This window comes from Nilaparvata lugens, chromosome X, assembly GCF_014356525.2.
Source record: "Nilaparvata lugens isolate BPH chromosome X, ASM1435652v1, whole genome shotgun sequence".
NCBI classification, from domain to species: Eukaryota; Metazoa; Arthropoda; class Insecta; order Hemiptera; family Delphacidae; genus Nilaparvata; species Nilaparvata lugens.
Genome location: NC_052518.1, coordinates 13,081,458 through 13,106,111, shown reverse-complemented (window position 1 = coordinate 13,106,111; position 24,654 = coordinate 13,081,458). Strand labels below are relative to the sequence as shown.

Sequence of the window (24,654 nt, the reverse complement as noted above, 5' to 3'; positions counted from 1 at the left end):
GAACGGCACAATATGAGAGACTACCATTGTCACACAGCTTCACGGGTAAGAATTACATGAACTATCGGCTTGAGATAACAGTAAAAGTTGTGACATAAACGCCCAATACCATGGGATATCTACTTATGCTATTGTTTCTCTATGGTTTAATGTAGATATAATACAATATTGAGAATCATCATCAAATCGTATCTCATCTTCATATTGACTAATGATACTTTACTTTGTACTCTATGAAATAACCTCAAATAGTGCTTTTCAATAAGTAGCATAAATTGGAATTAAATCCAGCATGTAATATTATGTGATGTGCTTGAATTGTAACGAGCTTGTAAGGATGTGTATCAAACTTCACCTCCCTTTCATTGAAAGAAATTTGATAAATATAAAAGGGAAGATTAGCAAATAAAATAAATAAATATTTTATGCGAAATTTTGGAGTTCATATACAGTAGATGTAAGAGGCAGTGATGAATAGAAGAAGATATTGTTGATTCAAAGGTATTGCTGATGCATGGGTGTCTATAGGAGGGGGTTATAGCAGGGCACAGACTGCGTCCTTGCAATTCTTTGTGGGGAGGGGGGTTGAAAACAATTTTTCGGCAGCAGTGTTTAATATAAAAAGACTTGTGGCGGGGGCACCCCTGCTTGATGCACTCAACTGCTTGAAAGATAATTTTTTTATCAATTCCACCATTTGATCATAAATAAAAATATATACAATGTTATATTTTTCAAAACACAAGCAAATTTTGAACTCATGTAAAAATGATACTTGATGAAGTCTGCTCTTGAAGTGAACACCATTACTTCTGTAAATAAGTGGTTGGGAGTTTCAGCTCGTTTTATTGTATAATGAATTTAGCTGCATAATGAATTCGTCTGTATGATAAATTTATCTGTATAATGAATTCGTCTGTATAATAACTTTATCTGTATAATGAATTTAACTGTATAATAAATTTTTCTGTGTAATGAATTTGTCTGTATTGTTGTGAATGTGCATTTGTAATTACCACTTAATTACATTTGAAGTTTACATTTTTTAACAAGATAAAAATAAAATACTACATCAATTTGGAACGTTCATCACAAAACTCTTTGAATTTGTTATCTGTTCATACACAGTTCATTAAATATTGAAATATGGCAAATATTGCCATAACAATCACCTTGATGACCGTGCTCACATGATATGCATCCATGTAGGGCTAGCTTACATCACTATTATAAATTTATCTGTATAATGGATTTGTGTTTATAATAAATTTGCCTGTACAATGAATTTATCCGTATAATGAATTTGTCTGTATAATGAATTCGTCTGTATAATGAATTTGTCTGTATAATAAATGTGTCTGTATAATGAATTTGTAACTTACCAGAATCGGTATCACCAGATTGCTGCTGCTCATCCTTGGAGAGTGGCACAGTGCTGTGATTGTAGAGGCCCTGCGCCATCAGCTGAAGTGCGAGCGGATTCTTGGAGCCCGTTGCCTTCTTGATTTTGGCGCGCTTATTCTGGAACCAGATCTTGATTTGCGCTTCGTTGAGGTTGAGTTCTGTGGCCAGCGCCTGGCGTCGCTTCTCGGTGAGGTATCGGTTGGCCGAGAACTCGCTCTTCAGGCGAGACAGCTGGTCGCCGCTGAATGCCGTGCGCGGTCTTTTCTCCTCTCCTTTTTTCTCTTTTCGCTTGCTGCGCCGCGTGCGAGGACCTGTAACAGCCAATACACATACATTACTACATTCAACAAAATAGAATAAAGAATAGAATAGAACAAAGTTTTACACAAAATATACGATTGGAAACCTGGAATATATTACCCTCCTGTATTAGCCAATTTGAGGCGTTAAAAGAATTATTCATAGTCACTTTTTGTGTAGTTGAGAAGTTGATATTATGGTAATTATTCATATTAAATAGAATTACCAAGAAATTGTCAAAAACAACAGATTTATTGATACTTAGAAATACCGGTTTCGGTTGTTACACCATTGTCAATCTCTGATAAACACAGTTTAAATCTGTTATAAATCTTATAAATATGTTATAAATCTGTGGTTTTTGACAGTTTCTTAGTATATTCATCTAATATTATTTTTAGGACGAATTTGAGAGATAACCAGGGTTGAAGCTCTTCAATCAGATTCCCACATCAATGTGAAGTACGGATGTTGGGACGCTTTCGAGAACTCTGACTCAATGGCTGGTAGTTTGAGTACCCTACACATTGGTTGAATGCTGTGAAGCTGTTAGGGAATAGATTGCTAATGCTATATATGGAGATCACGTCGTGTTGCATGCTGCGCGCAACAAATTAATAATAATAAAAATTTTAATAAAAAGACCAAGAAATTGTCAAAAACCACAGAGTTATTGATAGAAAGAACGGTTTCGGTTGTTACACCATTGTCAATCTCTGATAAACAATGTTGGAGTTTATCAGTGAATGACAATGGTGTAACAACCGAAACCGGTCTTTCTAACTATCAATAAGTCTGTGGTTTTTTTGACAATTTCTAAGTCTTTTTATTTAATATAAATAATTACCACAATATCAACTCCTCAACTACACAAAAAATAATAAAAATAGTATAAATTGAATTTAGATCACTAATTATCATACATACATTACTAAAAAAATTAGCCTATAGCTCTTTTCCTTTATAGGGCGATTGCGAAAGACTGGCGAGGGGGGAGGAGAAGGTGATTTTTATACCCCACATCAACTTCATCTCGTGATTAGGTATAAATTCAGTTCATGTATGAAATATGTATGGAATAGTAAGGCACTAATGAGTGTCTAGTAAGGCTACTTAATATTAGCATAGCTTGTTCTAGAAATTCAATCATGGTTGGGCCAGAGACATTTTTATGTGTCGTACTAGTGGCGAAGGGGTGGAAAAAACTTAAAATTTCCTATCAAACTTGAAGACTTTGGGGTTGAGGTATGAATTCTGTTATTGGTGGTATAGAGTAGTAGGAAATAAGTATAATATATTGACTCATTTCGTTTTTCGGAATTCAAATATGGCCGGGCCAGCGACGTGCGTTTCCAAGCGGGTGGTTTGAAGGAAATTAAAACCTTTAAAATTAAATAACTCCATCATGAGTGTTGCGATTTCAATCTGGTTTTAGATATATTGAGATATAGTAGAAAATGAGGAAAATTGAGATCCTTTTGATATTGACATCTAATGATGGCTAGAGTGAGAGGTCATTGACCTCTACATATTTCCGTTATCAGTGTATCATATCTCCGTTATCTGTGTGGTATTGTTTTTCTTTTGAAGGTGTAATATCATAGAAAATTGGTTTAAAATATTGACGTAGATTAGATGTTGAAATTCAAAGATGGCCGGGCTAGCATGTCCCTTGCCCGGCACTCTAGTAAACTCAATAACTCGATAAGGGATGAATTATATGAAATTGTTTTTCTCGAGGTATAAAATAGGTTTAAAATTCAGCTATGAATGAATTTATCTTTCTCCTAATTCATTCATCAAAAACCATATTCTTTTAACATTGTTGTCAGCTGTGCCAATAGTGGATGAGTTTGTGATTTTTCTAAATTCAAATTGACTAAGCCTCTTGAAATTTCAAACCTGAAACATTGGAATCAGCTACTTCTTGGATACATTTTTCTTACTAAGTCATTCATCTCATATTGTCAAACATTTTTTTCGTTTTTTAGCTGAACTAATAGTGAATGAGTTTGTTATATTTCTCAAATTTTCAATATTTCTCTAATTATTTATCAAGCTCTTAACGATAGGGACTCATTTACTCACGATTTTAGATTATCACGCGCCTATTTTGGCCATTTCGTGAGAAACTGAAGCAAAATGGAAGTTAGCTGTTCACATCACATCAAAGCACGACATCACAGCATTATGTTTCAAAGGTAAAAGGGTAGGTTAGGGGATAAGGTTTTTGCTGGACTTTCTGGAAGCTATGGGAAATTGAGGAAATGAGACTTCGACAATCATGATTCATGATTCATGATCAACTGGAATCCATTACCTTTTCTTGCGACGCGACCTGCTGTAACCTATCAACATGTAAACATGTTCTGAGCTATGAACCTCCTAAATTTAATACAGTACTTTCCAATTGCTATTTTGGTCTTTGAGCACCTGAAAATCTATCAATTATTATAAAAAACGTTTCAAGGTAAAACCTACCATAATTTCTTCCAATTTCCACATTGAAGATTCTAATTGAATTCCTAATCCTCTATAAACTTATATTCTATCATATACTATTGTTGCAAATGAAATTTGCCTCATTATAATTCCTTTTTAACACTATGTAAATGCTGTATCATGTATGAAGTAACACACATTACGGGAACCTGTTTTTTCATAGATAAATAAATAAATTATTAATCATTATGACATTGATCATGACGAAATGTTTTGTTATGCACCCTAGATCAAGCCAAATTAACTCTCCAAGCTCAGCAACATTGCATCTTGAAAACATTATTTTGTATTGAAGACTTGAATATGGGAATATGGATTCGAAAACCCAAATAATTCAATTTATATCGTTCTACAAAATTGTGTCTATCATGAAGCAAACGCATCAGCCAATGAGAGCGTATTGTGGGCGTGGACTTGCACTAGGCACTTGAAGTTTACTTTCGTGTGATTGGTCCAATTAGCGTAAATCTGTCAGCTAACGTTTGAATGGCTATCCACCAACACAAGAAGAGAGTGGAACTTTGTAATTGGATCGCTTGCTTCTTCCATCAATCTTAGTTTTTCTGTTATTGGAAATTGATTGAATAATCACTGTTTATTCACTTATTGTTCCAAGGAGTGCATAGCGAATATTATATTATTTCAGCATAAGATGATACAATACCAAACCAATGATTTCAGAATCAACAACAGTTCAAGGAAGGTCACAGAAAATATATCAGATAGTAAAATCTGTAGAGGTATCTGTTTATGTCTTAAGTATTAATAAAATACTATTATTGGAACAATACAAAACTAATGAATCAGCTACCAATTGTCTCGCTTGAGACTGTTGGAAAACTTTATTATTTCTCGAAAACTGACTATGTACATATAGGTACATATTTCTAATCACTGATTGTACTCTACTATTCTGTTTTTTAGTGTGATTTCCACTGTGTATGGCATTTTTATTCAAATGTGTTGAGTGTTACATTCCAAATGAATTAAAATTCAATTTATCAGTTTATTGGTTGGAAATTCAATGTTCAGTTATTGTATTGTAGTTGTAGATTTTCTTGAATGAACAACGCATACAGTTTTGATGGATTGTTTCAAACCGCAGTTTTATTCACTGTACCAACTGAACAAGGCCTAAAAAAGAAATGTGACTAGTTACCTTAGGTAATGAAACGTCGGTTGGTCAGTAACAGCATCCTTGAGTTTTAAAACTCTAATCTCTATAAAAGCACTAAAATAATAAACCTTATTCCGGACCACTTCCCCATAGACTCTAAGATTAGTAGAAAAACTAAACTAGAAATTGAAAATTGGACATACAGTAACTTTTTATTCCATATCGACGTATGAATCTCGGGATTTCTGCTCAAACTACTGTTTGCAAGACCAATTATTTTAGATACAATAATTGCTGAAAGTGGACTCGCTTACAATTTTTGCACATTTTTTTCTCTTCTTTCTACTTTCTTCTCCAATACTACCATTTTCTTCTCCTCTTCACCCTTCTTTCCTTACTTTTATAGCCTCTACCTCACTATTACATGGGAAACAATAGTTGGCTAGGTATTTTTCCTCCTTACTTTCTATTCAGCACACACCACCATGAAGCCTGTTTTTGTATTTTATTAGAAATTTATTTTTGATTGTGATTTCTTTTATGTATATTGTATTGTGTTGATTTGAATAAAATTGATTGATTGAATTGAATTGAATCTATGATGTCTCCCCAACATTCAAACTCCAAGTGGAATACTGTATTTTCAAAAGATACATCAGAAATTCAACCTGCGAATATTGAGGAAATAATTTATTTTCAATTCTATTCTACTCATTGTCTAAAAATACAGTGAACTGAGTAGGTTGTATGATTGGTAGTGCCTTGATCATTTCGAAATTGAGATTCGATAATTTTGAATAATGGTAACAGCATAAAAGTTGCCAATCTTCATCTCAATTAACATTTATTGGGTTCAATATTGTATTGTACTTGATTTTCAGGTACGGTATATAGTTTTGAAGTTATTCGAAAACAATCTGAACAATTTCAATTTCTACAAATATTTCTTATGAAAGGGGTGCCTACAAGTGGGGGTTTGGATGATTGGACGCAGATTGCGTCTTTGAAATTCTGAGGGTATCTTTTTTGGGTTTCTCATTCAAGGGTGGGTGGTAGGAAGCAGCCCAGATTTTTTTCCCAATTTCAGGGGGTTGCGCCCGTTGCGTCCATGTGCTTGAGTGGGGGGGCGCCCCTACCAATGAGGCAGAGAAAACTCTCATAAACAGCAAGCGAAAAAAGATCCTTCACCATGAAATACATTATTATCTATCGCAGTGAAACACTGTGAAGGATTGGACTAAATTGATGTATAATATAGCTTGATTACTATCATTATTGAATTGTGAATGATCTCATCAGAACCTGCAAACAGCATGGAATTATGTAATTTGGTTTTTGTTCAGTCTATCATCTACTAGGAAATAGAATATTCACAGAAGTAACCTCAACTCAATTTGGAAACCTTGAATCGATAGTGAGGCAAGGTAGACCCATCAAACGGCCAATTTGACAAGAAAATGAATTGACTCTATCAAGCAGAACTTGACAGAGTGGATCCAGACATGCTTGAGTGCAAATCCACGGGATGAGGTCTACAGACTGCAGCCGAAACTAGCTGGGCCGGAACATTTCCAATAAGAACATCTACCCAGAAGGTTAGAGGAAGAAGATGTACAGGTGGCTGAAGAATCATTTATTCTACTTTTTTTGAATACTGTCGATGATAATATCTCTCACACAATGATGTACTAATTGATTTCTGTTTGAAGAAAACAATACATTTGAAAATTCTAATAGTCGATATAGAGTTCAGTTGAGTTGCTTATTCTACGAGAATAATTATCAAAAACTAAAGAGAACAATATATCGAGAAATTATAAGCTACTAGTTGTAATAAAGAGATTAGTTGAAGATGATCATGGAAATCTTACTCTACAAAAATAATTATCAAAACTTCCTGAGAGTGATTTCAAGTTGATGATACCGGGGGGCAGACAGTGACGTTCTCATACATTTCAATTTTTGAAACCTTGATTACATTTTCACTAGTTGAGTGATAAAGAGATAAGTTGAAGATGATCATGGAAACTTACTCTACAAAAATAATTATCAAAACTTTCTGAGAGTAATTTCAAGTTAATGATACCGAGCTAACAGTGACGTCCTCTTACATTTTAATTTTTGAAACTATGATTACATTTTCACAAATTGAGTTTGGTCTATTACTAGTTGAGTGTGAAGGATGACGTATGTATTATTTCACAAGAGCATCATTTTGCATGATAAACTACTTATGTCCTTTTCATTTATGAATGTACAGTATGAAAAATGAGAGCGAAATGACAAGAGGATCAGCAATAAATTTATACGGAGCAAGGAGACGCCATCATCTTAGAAATGACCATCATCGAACTACTCTTTTCGCTAGAGGGGCTAGGAGTTTCGGTATCAACATCTGAAAATTTTAGAATTAAAAAAATATGAAGAGAATTAAAAAAGAGCTGATTAAATGTTGTTTCGTGAGCTGATTAAATTCGATACGTGAGTTTAATGAGCAATTTGAACGGCAATAATTGTTGATTTCTTCGTGTTTGTCTCATAGTACAGTGAGAACATTTGTAATTTCAAATGAGCAGTTCTAGTTGCGTTATGATCAAAGAGGATCCTTCAAGTGTGGAGAAGATATACTATTACAAGTGTGAAGACAATGCAAGTTTAGAGAGGATACAAGTGTGAATTTCAAAATTAGATTCAATTTTCCATGGTTATGAGGCTCGGAATATATTGGTGGCAGTCGGCAATGGGCAATGGTCACCCAAGTTTTTTTTTGCCAACTAAGCTTTGTGGAGCATATTAGCCAAGCATCAAAACGTAGCTAGGACAAAACACCTTTGTAAACATTGTACACTGTTCGTACAGTATGCGAATATTGATCTGTTGCAGAGAATGTTTGTTAGTGGAGGATATTTACTGCTCTTGCAATCATTAAGATGCAAGAGCTGAAGACGCTCAACTCCCCATGAAGCTGAGACGGTAAACCGTAAACTCAGACTCAGACGTTGTAGCTTCCTTCTGGTGATTAGTGATTACAAGAACCAAGAACCAAGTGAACACTTGTCAGTGCTAATGAGTTAGCACTTCATCCATCAAGCTTTCCAATAACTTGTTATTAACGGCTGCTCACTTTGAGATGTTCTTGCTGCGTCTTAGTAAACAAGCATTTCGGCTGGGGACCAGCGAGCATTCCTGAATAATTTCCTCAAGTGTTATGAACGCTCAATAGCCTAATCCTCATGAAATACTCGCCACTTAAAATAAACCATCTTGAGGAAAGCTGGAATCCTCTCTTCTTAATGATCTGGCCACACATTAATAATCCGTAGCCGCTCATTTCTACATATTTGATTTTTTCGCTCGGCCGTAAACTCGAACAAAACTTATGTGCGATTAGATGTGAAAACAAGGGAATGAGAGTTGAAAAGGATCACAGAACCTCACGACTTGAGCCTCCATAATTGATTAGCACAACTGCTTTCAGCAATTTCAAGGTATCAATTAATAGAATCATTGGGTACAGAAATTTAGTTAGGATTGTAAGTTTGTAATGGGATTGAACATTATAGTCTAATTTCTCCACTTGGTTTGAAATTCTACTTTTATGCGTTATCAATTCAATGAAAGAATGCGCTTCTGCTTCGATAACGAGATGGTAATGGTCCTACAGTAGATTTCAACCTAGGTACTTAATACAGAAATTGCTAGGTGAATAACTAGTGATGCATCTTTCCACATCAGTACTAAAAAATCTCATACTAATAAATAAAGCATGGATAATGTGAGACTCATTACAAAAAAGGGAAGTTTTTTCATAACGATAACAAAGTTTCCCTCTTTATGTGAGACAAACATAAAACAAGAAATAAATTGAAACTTCCAGAATTTTCTTTAAAATTCATTGAATATTTTTGGATTTAATATTTATCTCACAGTAAAATGTGTTTTGAGAGACGCTATTGTGTTTTCAAAATACTCAACTGAGCAATGGAGCAATGGAACTATGGTCTACTGAATACAGGTATTGAAAGTACTCAATATTATTGAAAAAGATCGAGCTTTGACGTGAGACACAAATACTGTTCATAGCTGGTGGATTCGTGCGTGGAAATGGTCTGGTAATAGTTCGGGCATAGCCCACAGAGGGCTCTAATGTTCTCATGCTGGCCCAAACCATGAAGTGAACTGGATGATGATAATCACCCAAGCAGGTGGCAAGGAGTGGAGGATCAGTCACACTAGAAAAGTGTAGATCAAAATTTCTAAGTCCGCCATCTTCTTAGACGGAATGCATTCAGTAAGTTGGAAACAATAGTGTTGTTTAAAAACTCAATTGAGTATAATTGAAGTTTAATTAAGTATAATAATGTAGACTGTTTCTTTGTCCTTAAGTTGATTGTAAATGATGAATAAATGAAAACCTATCTATTAATCACTGATTAGACTTCAACTGGAATAGGACGAACGGACGATATGTATTAACATGCTAGAAGGTAGAATTTCAATTTGAATCTCTCTGCACCTATGCACACAGACAGCATAAAGCTAATGGAAAATATTCAAATAAAATTCAAAATAGGAAAATATAATTATACAATAAAAACAATATAACAACTTGTAGTACCTACCCTTTATTAAAAACTTTAAAATATTTCAAGGAGTATTTAAAATAACAAGTTGTTATATTGTTTTTATTAATTTAGATAAAGTAGCCCATTTATGAGTGAAGTGATTTTAATATACAATAGTATGTTTATCTCAAGATTTCTATATTCTAGAAAAACAATAGCATAATGTAGATTCGGGTAAACATTTTTCACACTTTTTTCATACATTTTTCAAGCGCTACAAGAAACTGCTTGTGCACATATCCTAAATCCCTTATATCTACATATGAATGATGATAAATAGAATTTTGGTGGGGAATCCTTAATTCGCAATCAATTCTAGAGCATTCAATTGAAACAACAAAAGAATGTTCTCCATGAGCGTTGATTTGAGTTTTAGAGCACTCTAGTCTCTCCCAAGTCAGAGAGTGAAATTGAGTTTAACTTTTTTGTATGACAGTTGACAGTGGAATTTCTGTTCATGGAACCATAACTCTAGTCAAGAAGTTTATAAGTCAATTAAAATAAGTTTGAGACCGATTCAAGTTAATAGTTTACAGACAACAATGGAACATATTTTCAATCGAGATAGGCCTATGCCTTTGAATGTACAAATAGGACATGGCCCTAGATCTAGGAGCGGTTCCAATGAATTTCAATTATAGTATTATTGTAATACGAGCGCACCTTTTGTTCTGAATTACCGTCTGTTCATTCTTGACAGTGATGTGAAGGTGAAATAAATGGGGAAAATGATTGATTTGTTGAGCTGAGAGCTCACAGGAAGAACTCAATAATGTTTCTGACGTTTGGTCAGATAAAGACTGGCTTCCATAATATATCTACTAACTACTATCATATCTTTAATGGACAGAGTAACTAAATCACTAACAATCCAGGTCCCACATACACCCACAATCATAATAATATGTGGGAGTACCGAGCTCCTAAATTCAAGGGTTTTCTAAATCAAAACATTCCATTAAATCTTCTCGAGTTTGAAGCTAAGAAAAGTTGAGGATGAGAAAAGATGACTTTCCTAAATTTCCTAGCTTTAATGTGCAATAAAATTTAAAAACAAAACTGTTACATGGTATAGAGTTCTTGAGTTGTATAGTTTATTGTGATACATTGGATAGAATAGACCTGAATATGAATCAAATTTTGCGATCTCTTCACTGAAAGATTTTCTAAATCAAAACAGTCCATTAAATCTTCTCGAGTTTGAATCTAAGAAAAGTTGAGGATGAGACAAGATGACTTTCCTACATTTCCTAGCTTTATTTATTTATTAGAACAGTCACAAACACGATATTTGGAAAGAGAAACAAGCAATTGCCCAAAACTTCTTCAATTCCTTGATTTTGGCACATAAATAGTCCAAAGTGAGGTTAAGTTAAAAATTTCTGTTTTCACCAAAGATTAACACTCAGAGAATACCTATTTGAGATATGACTGATGAATTTTGAATTTCGAAGGGTTGATAAGAGCCGAAAATAACACTAAACAATCTGAAAGTTTCAATAATATTGAAATAAACTTGAAAATTTTGAGCAGAAATTAATGGGCAAGAAAATTTAAAAACAAAAATGTTACATGGTATAGAGTTCTTGAGTTGTATAGTTTATTGTGATACATTGGATTATGAATATGTGTCAAATTTCGAGATCTCTTCATTGATATTTCACCCCCACAATTCATTTCCTTAAATCAACGGGACATTCAGAGGTGGACCTTCCAAAATGTTACAAAATAGACAGAACAATAAGTATTCTAGATGCTTTCTATCCATCAAATTCATTTTCAACGTCATCTTTGACTGGAAATGTAAAAAACTAGATCTCTTCATTGATATTTCACCCCCACAATTCCTTTTTTTAAATCAAAGGGATATTCAGATGTGGACCTTTCAAAATGTTACAAAATTGACAGAACAATAACAATAAGAGTATCCTAGATGACAACGTCATCTTTGACGTTGGAAATTCATCAATTGTTCTGCAAATGTATTCTAGCTAGTCTTTAATCTGATCCCTATTTCATGTCGTATAACAAAAGAAGCCATTTGATTCAGCTTACTTATTTCACGCTGAAGAGGTAAATCAGATAAAATTATTCCACTCTTCTAATTCACGATTTTTGAGATCCATTTGTGCTTTATTGTTTCTATTACCTGGCTGTAAGCGTTGGTTCGTTATCTGTTGGCTAGTAAATACATAAGTATCTATGTATCTATATATACCTGTATCTATACTGAAAGCATTGCAAGATTGCAATAATAATCGGCTGTGATTTTCACTGAACCTTGCTTTCTACTCTATAATCTTTCATTTACTCTACAATATACAAAAATGATTATAAGAGTTATATTATGTAGACTACTCTATGATAGATGAATGAAAATGTGGAAGCAAAAGTCTATCAACTATAGCAATTACAGTACTTATATTGAAGTACTAGGCCATGGGCCGATTTCAAGAACTCTCTGTATAGGCTTGGTTTTATTGGATTATAGGTTATACTATATTGGTTGGTTTAGTGGTTTTGGCTCGGTTGCACAAAAGCCGGATAGTTTTTAACCGTGATTAATTTTACGAGAACCAATCAGAGAAAGTTTTTTTTTGATAAGCCGGCTTCTCTGATTGGTTCTCGTGGAATTAATCATTATTAAAATCTAACCGGCTTTTGTGCAACCTGCACTAAGTATTATACTTAATAATAGTGGAATCAATTTTTCAGGTGCTTATTCCAGTGTTTCATTACTAATGTATGTCATTTGCATAAGTTACATACTTCCTTCATTTTCTGGTTCAATATCCGGCACATTAGTTTAACTCTCACTAATTATCTCATTAATCTCCCATTATCTATCGAATGTTTCTGGTCATTGTGTTTTCGTTCAACATGCGGTCCCACCTACATTCTTATTCTCATTCCAGGAATGAGAGAGGAAACGGTAGAGCATGAGAGTGAGGGTGATGGAACGATGATATGAGAGAGAGAGAGTGAAAAAGAGGGGTGAGAGAGAGATATATCATTAAAATTCATCAGGCCATTTGGCTAGTGATTTCCGACTCCGTAAAAATGTTCTATTATCAGTCAGTCTATCTAACTCCAAAATAATACTTCAGCAACCTTTCTAGTCGAGTTTTCTCTATACTTGGACTAACATTATAACCAAAACAAAAACAATTTTAAAAATGTCACTATCAACAAACTAAATAATTATTTCTTTTGAATAAACGAAATTTTTTGGATTCAGCCTATCACACTCTTTAACATCTATCTTCCTCAATTTGAATGATATGCTCCACAAATGATTTTTCTATAATACGTCTTTTGAAAAGCAAAAATTCATTTCTCCCTTTTAAAACACATTCCTTTTGAAAAAAGTATGTAATACCTTCATAGGAAACATACATATGATCTTAAATACTGAGGTATACTATAAGCATGTATATACCGGTATTTCACATAATTTCCTTGTAAGTGTGTGTGTAAATGGGAAGTATATTCATGATAATGATATACCTATATACATAGGAAATATACATCATGAAAGATAAACCATCGGTTCATCTAGCATGATGATTCAGATTATGAACATCCCAATTAAATGTTCTCTGATGAATAATGAAAACTCCAATTTCATTTCCCCAATCAAAACTCTGGATATTGGAAATGGTAGGGTTAAAGAGTTCTTATTGGAGGAAAAACAGCTGAGAGAACCCATTTCTTGATCATAAATAATTAGGATTAACAATCTTACGCTCTTTTAATAAAAGAAGAAATTATTCAAAAGAATCAAAATTCACCATGTAAATCAGGTATGGATATGAGGATCAAATGAATAAGCTCTGCTTCAATAGGCAGAGTAAGAATATTTTGTAAGCTATTTTGAATATTATTTTGCTATAAATCACAGTAAATTGTCAAATTCAAAATTCAGGAGGGGTAATATTTTTTCTTCATTTGAGGCCCGTTGTGATAAAAGGAGGGGGGTTTATAATAGCCGTTTTTGCGTACGCGATTCAAAGATACTTCATTAAAAAAGTAGACTAACATTAGTTGATTAATCAAGTTATTTTTCTGCAACAAAAGCTATTATCGTTGGGGAGAAAAAAATGGGTTGACTATCAACGGAAGTCGTATGGAAATCGTAACAGTTGAGATTTGTTAGACTAATTTTCTGTGAAATTTAGTGTAGCGGAGAGTGAAGAGTGATATCCTTTATTGGTGAATTTCATCTCCACGATCAAACTTCATTCCAACGGCACAAAGCAAGGCAAAGCTCTCAGCGGTAACAAGTTGAAGGAGAAGGAGAGACAGCGAGCAACACAGAAGGCAGGAAAGTCCGGAAAGTGTAAGAATAAAAACAGCGAATCGAGACGGAGGAAAAGGATAAAGCGTTTGATGTGAAAAGTTCTCGTTGCAAAAAACTGCAACAACCTTGCTCAGAGACCACCCAAGTTGTGTAAAGGAATATTTTACACGACATAGTAGAGAGAGGATGGGTATGAAGAAAGAAGAGTGTGCCGAGAGAAAGCAGTCCTGAACAGAGACAGATGAACGGGCTAAGTGCTGAAATGAGAAAGACGGTGATTGAGAGAGACTGAATACGACTAGGTCATTAATACGGCTGCGTTACTACCCCATGCCATACCATACTCATCATTGGCATTGGTATTCACTTAGGCCTACCATATCGGCTAGCAGTCCTCACACTACTCTTCGACTGCCTTCAAATACTTAATTAGAATCAATCAGAAAATGATGCATTTTTTGTGAAATACAGGAATATTTTTTATGTTAAACTTCAAATACATAACCACTTTCATATATTTGGATAATATCATTTTTACCACTTTCATATATTTGGATCAAATATTTCTTCTATTCAAGATGTTAGGTCAAATATTTTTAAAGCTGAATCATGTTTGGAACTATATCATACATTTGAAGGGGATTAATATTAAAATTAGAGTTCTACAGCAAGTGATGCTATTTTGTCAAGTAGCCTTGACAAAAGCTGACACGATTTCAGAAATCTATAATAAATTTAAAGATAATTTGAATCACAAGAACATAATATCAAAAGTGAATGGAATATTGTGAGCGAGTCATACTTGAAATTCAACTCTTAAAGACAATATTTCAATATTCATTCTAGAATGGTTTATTAAAAATTTCATATAGCTTCTCATGTGTCTTCGTATAAGCAACGTAGAAGATGGGACTAATTTGAAGCAGAGAGGAATTATTTTGAAAGACAATTTTTTGAAGTATATATTGAATAACTTTTGTTCAATGAGATCTCGAATCAACTCCACGTCTGAGAATAATAGTCGATCTTACCTCCCTTTCCTTCATGTAGGTGATTGGAAAGGATGATCGTTTACATTTGTATTTCTAAAGAGAGTTTTGTGGAAATAATTCGAGTATTTCGAAGTAAGTTAGTTGTAGCAAACAACTAACTGAAGTAAGGATAGCAAACAACTACAGTATTGACAATATCTTAGTCTTTTTATGTTGTGGATAAATAAGAATTCACAATCAAAACCGCTGGTGAAGGATAAGGATCGAAACTGCAATATTGCTATCAACGGCTCGTTTATAAGGTAGTTTCTTTTCACTGATCGTCAATTTTGACAAGGTAAGTGAAAGATGAGTGTTCAATTGATAGGTTTCAATTCACACACACGAAAATCAGCATGTTATTGGTTTTCCATCAAAAATAGTTTATTTTTCCTGTTATGCTCGTGAAAGACTCCATGCAGTCAAAATTGATGTATGAGATGTGAATAGTTTTCCATTTTACAGTATTATTTTGCATATTCTTGTAGTGGGTCTAATAGAAAGGGACATATAAACATAAACGTGAGTAGAATTTGCACCGGAATATTGACAATACTGAATATACTGACAATTGAATCACTTTTATCATAGAACTCAATTACACTTTTCTATCATTTGGTTAATAATGATGATTGATAGGCTCTTGATAGGAGCTAGAATTTCTCCAACTCATATAATTTGGTCATTGTGCTGAAGTTATTTTTTGAGAATAAAATCTACAGTCGACGACTATCACATAGATTATATAATAGTTGAAGAGAAGCGGAAATTGTGTTTCCAATTATCGCATCGTCGTCCATGATTAAATTCTTCAGATGGTGCACTCAGATAAAGAATTTCAGACTATATTCAATCTTTGTTTCTCATAAGTTAAGCAACTAATTCTATAAGCAGCAGTAATCGGCGATTCAATTAAACTCCTTCTTCCCTTTGGAACCGTGAGAATTCGCCTAATCGTGTACAATATAGCTCATAACTTTTCGACAAGTATTATAATTCCATCTTCACTCATTTTTTCTATTCGGTTTTGTTAGTTACTTACCATTTCCTTATTAATTTGTTATTTTATATTAAAAAGATCTCAAAAAAGGTACTATGTTGTTACTTTACAAATAATTTGTTGTTTTTTATCGATTCTCCAGACTATTAAGAGTAACAACTGGAACTGTTATTTCAAATTGTACCAAGGAATCAGTATTTTCTTCTTCTATTTCTTCTTCTTCTTTCATGTTCTTCCTTTTCTTCTTGTAGGTACATCTTGTAGCAAACCTTCTTTGTCCACTTAGTTCGATTTGTCAGTTCCAACTACGGTGCGAAAGAAATCGCTAGTAGACAGGCAATATTGTGTAGGCGCGAGGCTTATATCGATCTAGAAAAGTCGCCCAAACTCACTATTCACTAGCCTCTCACCCTGGTTCATATTATATAACTATACCTACCTTCTCATAAACCTATGCCTCTAAACCCTGGTTCATATACCTATGCTGTCATCCAACTCAGCAGAGCACGCCAACTCCGCACAACCAATTAGGTTAGGCGCTGAAGCCATGCTCACTACTCAGTGCTTTGCCATGCTGCTCTGTATAACATCAGATTATTCATAACGCTTTTTCACAGCCTTCTCAAACCACTATCGATCTCATGAGAAGACTTCATAATTGCTCAAACCAGAGACAGTGGCAGAACTCATGGATGAATTTAATTATAAACTGAGAGACATGAAATGAAGTATCAACATTTTTAACAGTATTTTCACTGTGAACAGCTGTATTTAATTCGATACAGTAGTTGTATTACAAGAAGTTGTATGTGTACATCAACTCTCAGCTTGTATAATTTATCAGATCGTCAAATGTAGCATAGTTTCCCAAATTTATAGACCACTGCATTTTGAATGAAGAATTTCTACAAACAGTTTGAGGTCTGTGCTAAGAGGATGTTTCGAAAGATTCGCAGTTGGAAGAGAATTACTTTGGAAGTTGAAAGTTGGAAGTTGGAAGGAGATTCGCAGTTGGAGAGAGAGATGTGTATTACATGTATTACATGTGTGTTCAGTTCTTATGGTGAGTAAAATTTCCACGTTAGAACTTGCATGGAAATAAGTGTGACAGGTAGATGATGAAAGCTCGAAAGGGAAGGAAACAAAAAGAGAATATAGAGAGAGAGGAAAAGATAAACAAGAGAGAATATTTTATAAATAGAAAATTAGAAAATAGGTTTGAAAGAGGTTGAACATCTATATGAGAAGGAATTTTATTGTGGATCAAATAGTGTGGACCCTTACCGTCTATACATTACTATGAAAATGTTATAAGAAGTACAAAATTATAGTCACCGCAAGAAAATAGTCCGATGGAAACTGGAACTAATGAGTGCAACGTTGCCAAATACAAGTTGTTCAACGTTGTTCCACTGCTTATTATTAATGAGAATTAATATTGATATTTTTATAATACATCTGTCGAATTAGCAACGTCTATGGGTGCGCGGTAGTGGGGTGAGGGGGGACTCATCTGTTTCAATCTACATCGAACAGTTTTCGTGCGGTGACTATAGTTTGTTTTTATAGTAGTATTGTGCCGTTGGAAAAAATTTTAATTGGATACTACATTACATTATTTACTGACAGTAATGTTCAAGAAGTGGAAACTCAAGTATAAACTAAGAAGAATTCTGCTAGAGTTGTATGGCAGAGCGACGGTGGTGATGATATTTATATAGTGTTTTTAAAAAGAAATGGATGTAATGAGAGATGAATCGACTCACAGCTTTGGATGAGTTCCGTTTCCGAACCAGTAAGAAGTGTTAAGTTTTAAACTCATATAAATGGTATTTAGAGGGATTCGGCATACAGTAGTTTGGAGTTCAAAATACAGTAGTTTAGAACTTTCTGTTTTCTAATTCCGTAGACTTTCATACAGTAGTTTGGAGTTCAAAATACAGTAGTTTAGAACTTTCTGTTTTCTAATTCCGTAGACTTTAAGGGGCGCTATTCTGTTTATCTGCGTTAAGAGCAATTTTAAGTTTAAAACTGATAGTTATCAACACAGACTTTGATGAAAGAACAGAGGGAGATGTTTCGAAAATGTGGAATAGGAGGTGTAGACATCGATAATGATCTTCCAGGCCTATTCCAGTTCAGAAATTTCTGCCATTCAATACTGCATATTTTGAATATAAATACAAATCTCAGTACCCTTTTTTGAATTATTTTATCACAAAATACCACATGATATTTGTATTTCTATTTATATTACAAGTAACAGAAAATTATATTATATTTATCTAAACAGAAAAGAGACAATAAGTGCATATTTTGAGTTTACTGTGCTGTAACATTCATCCAAATTTAGATTGTACTAGACAAGTAAATTTTTGATTTTAGTTTGCATCAAATATCAAACAATGAGACAATATATTGGCAACCCTGATTGGTACTGTAGAATCACTTATTCTCAATTCTGCAGTCATTGTACATATTTAGATTCGGAACTTTGTATATATGTTTATATGATTATTTGTTCACTGTAACTGTAATGTCACATTTACTGGTGGTATTATTTATTCACGAGTTCAATATTATTATTTTGCTGAAGGAGATTTAGATATTCCACAGAATGTCATACACAATAAATTATTGTGGTTTTCGCTTATAATAATTTTATTGGATTCTGAACTAAAGATGCGTACAGACTTGAGAGCCATGAACACGTGCATTTCTCTTTTCATCAGCAGTTGATGCTTAGCTTATTAGATCAGAATTAAAACTACAAGACTTAACCTCCTATTTCGGACTATGTGTAACCTTTTATAAATTTGGGAGAGGTATAGCACAAGGTTACCTTATTTTCTCTCCCTTTTATTTTGATGATGTACTTATTTTATGAGTCAATAAAGAAAAGAAAGTACCTTACTGTTTCTGTACAAATACAGATATAATCAGATATGATCGAAAGTGAAATGCGAGTGTTCGTGGCGTTCAAGTCTGTACGCAGCTTTAAGTGGGTTGCAGTTCATATTAAAGTAGTTGCTGATACCTCCAGGAGTGTACTAGATTGATTGATTGATTGATTGGTTGATTGAGTACTTTATTTATGTAGATTACAATATATACTGGCTTTTACACTTATATACAATAGCTCTGTATATACCTCTCTCTCTTGTGTTATGTCGAGTGAGTGAACGTGTGTTAGTTCGAATCTGCATTTGAATACATATTTCGTAGGGTTATACAGTTCAATTCACTACAAATTATACATCAAGTTATTCAGTTTTTCAAGCTTCATCTAATTGTGAAATTATCTTTTTAATTACCTCACTGTCTTTTTATTTATTATCAAAAAACGTATATGAGAGATGCAGAGTAATAATTTTGCTGAAGGAAATCAATGGTAAGGCACAGTCTATTATGTATGTATTGTGTTTATAATTGTTTGGATTCTGAATGGTGCGATCCTAAGTGGGTTGCAGCAGACGTTACAGTAGTTGTCAACACCTTGAGGAGAGTACGAGAGAACCGATGTAGTAGGGACAGTAGGGTTGATTTCGATGTAAAAACATGAGCACGAACGTCGGTCACCTGACTGACTGATAGGTCTACCGTGGCGTGCGTGCCACATTAACAAGCCAGTTGGGTCCAGTTGGTGCGGGAAGCGAGTGTACTTCGGTCCTCGTAGTCGTCACACGGCTAACAAGCGAGTCGCTGACTGTACCTCTCACGGTGGTCCTTATGACAACTGTGATGTCTTCATCACAGACCCCACACGATCAGCTGCTGAACTGAGCATCCCACGTCCAATGGACCACTATCAACCACTGATAATACAAATCCCCCTCAGCCTCACCTCATCGCCAGGTGTCAACAAACACTGCTAGCTAATCTGCTTTTCTCTCGATTTCCAACACCCAACTGTCCCAACACTATCCTGCTGTTTAATGATGTGCTAAGCGGTAGCCCTACAACCCACCAATTTTCCTTTACCTGCGAATCTGTCAAAGCATCCTCTCAGCACAGACCTCGAACTGTTTGTAAACATTCTTCATTCAAAATGCAGTGGTCTATAAAATTAGGAAACTATTGTACATTCGTCTACTTGACAAAAGACAATATTCTCATAGTATGTACCCAGAGAGTATAGAATGTAAGAGGGTATAGATGTATAGAATGTCTTACATTTTATCCTCACTGCATGTACCTTTTTTGTAATAAGTTCTTAGTATTGTTTGAGAAGAATTGCAAATTCATTACAAATAGTCAACAGTTTGTAAACATTCTTCATTCAAAATACAGTGGTCTATAAAATTAGGAAACTATTGTACATTTGACGACTTGACAAAAGACAATGTTCTCATAGCATGTACCCAGAGAATATAGAATGTAAGAGAGTATAGATGTATAGAATGTATTACCATAGAGAAACAATAGCATAAAAATAAATAATAGAGAAACAATAGCATAAGTAGATATCCCATGGTATAGGGCGTTTATGTCGCTACTTTTACTGTTATCTCAAGCCGATTACGTTTGATTATTGTCGAATTTCACTGTTTTGTTGGGGTGAAAGTGTATGAATGGCACAGTATGAGAGACTACCAGTGTCACACAGCTTCACGGGAAAGAATTACATGAACTATCGCGACATAAACGCCCTATACCATGGGATATCTACTTATGCTATTGTTTTTCTATGGTAATACATTCTATACATCTATACTCTCTTACATTCTATACTCTCTGGGTACATGCTATGAGAGCATTGTCTTTTGTCAAGTCGTCAAACCATGGGATATCTACGCTATTGTTCCTCTATGCTATTACATTCTATACTCACTGCATGTACCATGTTTTGTATTTTTTGTAATAAGTTCTTAGTATTGTTTGAGGAGAACTGAAAATTCATTACCAATAGGCATCAGTAGATTCACCTGTTATATCATGATAACTTTTAAATGGAGCTTCTAAAACTTTTATACTTTATGTTATGATTCATTAATCAGGAAACAACTATCTCAAAATGAGAGAACAAAGTAACGGATTCAAAATGCCATATATTGTCTCTTGCATCTTCCTCGTGTTCATATTCTCTCTCTAAATATTATTCATTAGGGCTTGCTATTACGTCATACGCCAATGAACACACTATAGTGAGGTCCAGTGAATCCACAGAATGGCAGTGGAGATCAACGTTGCCGATCCTCTGTCTTGTCAATGCCTTCTATAGACGGTAGCTGATACAGGCTTCCTTCTATAGACGGTAGCTGATACAGGCTTATTGATGTAATATTAACTGTTCATTCTCATTTAAAAATCAATTATATTTCATTAAGCAAGAAATTATATCTTTCAATAATTTCATAATGAAGATGAAATATTTTGTCAATTAATTATTGATTCTACATTGTTGAAAGACGATCTGGCAACAGAGCAAAGCGAGAAAGAGATAGCGCTATCCGCTTTGTTGAATGATAGTCAAGGATAGCAATACCATTACCAAATGCCATTGTAACGTGGACCTCACTGCAGGAGTGAGTGTAATCACTCCTTGCATGAATAACTATCGCGATTGAAGTACAAGTATTATCTTGAAGATTCATATAATTGCTCAAATGATGGACAAGTGTTATTATTTTGTAAGTGATTGATCATGATTTCCACTTATTAAATTCGATAGTATATTGTGTCAATCTCATATAATCTAGCGAAGGGATAATGTTATAAGAACCTCTCCAATCCTAAAATCCACTAGATTCTGATAACCGTTTCTAGCATTCAATATAACTGATTATAACCAACAGTTGGGAAAAAAACTAAGGAGGATGAGAATAGATGAAAGGTAATGACGATTTGACAAAAATGAATGAAAAATTAGAGTGAAGAAATGAACGATAAGTAGACGGTGAAGAATAGATGGAGAGAGACAGAGAGAGTGACAGGTTGAAAGGATTGAAGGGAGAAATAATATAAAAGAGGAGGAAGTAAGGCAAAAAATGTTAGAAGAAAAAGGCAGCAGAATATTAGGAATGTGGCGGGTGGCGCGTGGCCATGAATTAGGGTTGATGGAAGAAGAAGAAGAAGACGAAGAAGAAGAAGAAGGAGGAGGAGAAGAAGAAAAAGAAGATGATGATGATGTTGGAGGAGGAAAAAGGAAAAAGTAGGGAAAAAGGACAATAGGAATAAAACATAAGATGATGATGAAGATTAAGAGAAACAGAACTGTAGAAATCAATCAATAAATCAACAAACTTATTGAATCAGTTATCAAAATCATGAATTGAATGTGTGAAGCATGAAAGTCGAATTGTGTGAAGAATTAGAGCTTCGAGATTAGTGTTCATATATAATTGTCCTAGTGTTCTAGTCTCACTCAAAATAATGTTTATTCAATCATAACAATGATAAAGAATGTTAACATTATTTTTATTAAATGGTAAAACGAAAATACAAAGATATTATACCACTCTATTCATCAAATTCTACTTTTTGAATGCCCGGCATTTGAACAATATTCTGCCATACGGTACTTGACTGAATATCTTCAAGAGGGTCAGGAATATAAAGAGAACTACACAAATTTGCTGCATGTTGACTCGCCAACAAATCTAGATATCATTTTCTTATACTTGTCCAGTTATTTGATATTATGGACAATTCGTGAATATGGACAGTGATTCAAATTCCCAAGAGACTGTTTCAAACAATTAAACTGAATGTACTTACAAGACTACTGTGTATAAATCATCTTCCAATTGAAATTTATAATGATATTTTTTATAATGAAAGTTCTTTATAATGAAATTTATTTAATGATATGAATTAGATTTTCAATTTTGTCTACATTGATACTCTAAATAAATAATAAATATACTAGTAGTGAAACACTGGTAGTTTTTATGTTGAAAAAAATTCAAATGAAAATATTTTATCTTCTTCTGTACTACCCAACCGTTTTAAACAATTAAACTGAATGTACTTTCAAGACTGCTGTGTATAATTTTTTTTCCAATTGAGATTTATGATTATTTAAATTTGATTCTCAATTTATTCTACATTGATACTTTAGTGATACTGGTAGTGAAACACAGTTTCCACGTTGAAAAGGAACAAATGTAAATTAAAATAATCTATTTTATTCTGTTCTACCCTATTCATCAAATTCTACTTGAAATTTCAATCTTCAAATAGCCATTAGTGATTCAACAATATAATTCAGAGACTTCATTCAGTATCACATGAAGCGATAAATCGAACTGATGTGACGGACGGTTGAGAGAATTGAACATCCAACACAAACAACAAAACCCCAATTTGTAGTTGGAGAAGATTAGAGAAGCTGTTAATAATACAGTTGGCCGCCGGCTATCCAAGGCTTCACTTGTTCCGTAATGATCTTGTACATGAATCAATGGCATACTAAGCATTCGAGTGTTTTCTTAGCCAGCACTTATGTACTTACAGGAGTCATCTGTTACACCCTCAATGATCTCATTATCTGGCCTCAATGGATCTACAGTGATGAAGCTCTGATGAATCATAATCCTCTATCGAGTTATCAAAGCCCAAAACAGTCTACATTCACGATACAATTTTGAATTCTGATTTGGCTGTTTTATATTCGCGTCTCTAGTTATTATTTGTCAGTGAGGTGGTGTTTCGAATAACTCCACTACTTGGAGAAACCTTCGGCTCTACTCAAACTTAAAATGATTTAGTAAAACAACAGATTTATGTCATATTACGTTACCAGAATAATAGAAAAATATGAAGGTAGGCCTTTCAATGCACACAATATTATCATCATCATCATCATCAGATTGTTCAAGTGTGAAAAATCAAGTATCAAATTACCTGTGGAATACGAAATGTATTTTTTGTAAATGCATTAAAGTTTTTTTTTCAAATTCGAATTTATAAAATCGGTAAACAGCATCAGTCCAAATTATCCAATTTCATATCCTGTTATTCAACAAGATTTGATACACAGAAACCCTTGTAAAAAGTGTTTGAAAAGCTAGAATTCAAGAAACAAACTTCAACTCTGTTCTACACTTTGAGTTATTAGATATTAGTTAAAATGGCAATGTCAGGAATCAGCCTGCAAAAAATAAATGGATCTCCAACAGAATTCAGATGGAAAAAACATAAGTAGATACCTGTTTTAAATGTCGTGGAAGGTAGTGCTCTCTGCATGTGAATTTGAAAGAAAATAGAATATAAGGATAATTTTATTCCAATCCATTCGATAAATAATCCATTGCCAGTGATTGCCGTTCAATCATGTTCGAATTAAGAGACTACCCTAATCGAGAAATTGATTAGTCTCAACTAGTTTATAGTATTCAATCTATACAGTCTTGAACTGCACATCCATAATATCA

General features: G+C 33.9%; 1 protein-coding gene across 1 annotated transcript in view; it reads right to left on the bottom strand.

Annotated features, from left to right (window-relative positions):
- Positions 1-23,811, bottom strand: part of LOC111057432 (homeobox protein E60-like) — a 30,792-nt gene extending 6,981 nt beyond the window's left edge. Inside the window, exons 1-2 of the mRNA XM_039441449.1 lie at positions 23,733-23,811; positions 1,383-1,715 (exon numbers count right to left, since the gene is read on the bottom strand). Coding sequence (XP_039297383.1) covers positions 1,383-1,715; positions 23,733-23,811 — 412 coding nt within the window. The remainder of the gene's footprint in view (positions 1-1,382; positions 1,716-23,732) is intronic.
- Positions 23,812-24,654: the final 843 nt, after the last annotated feature.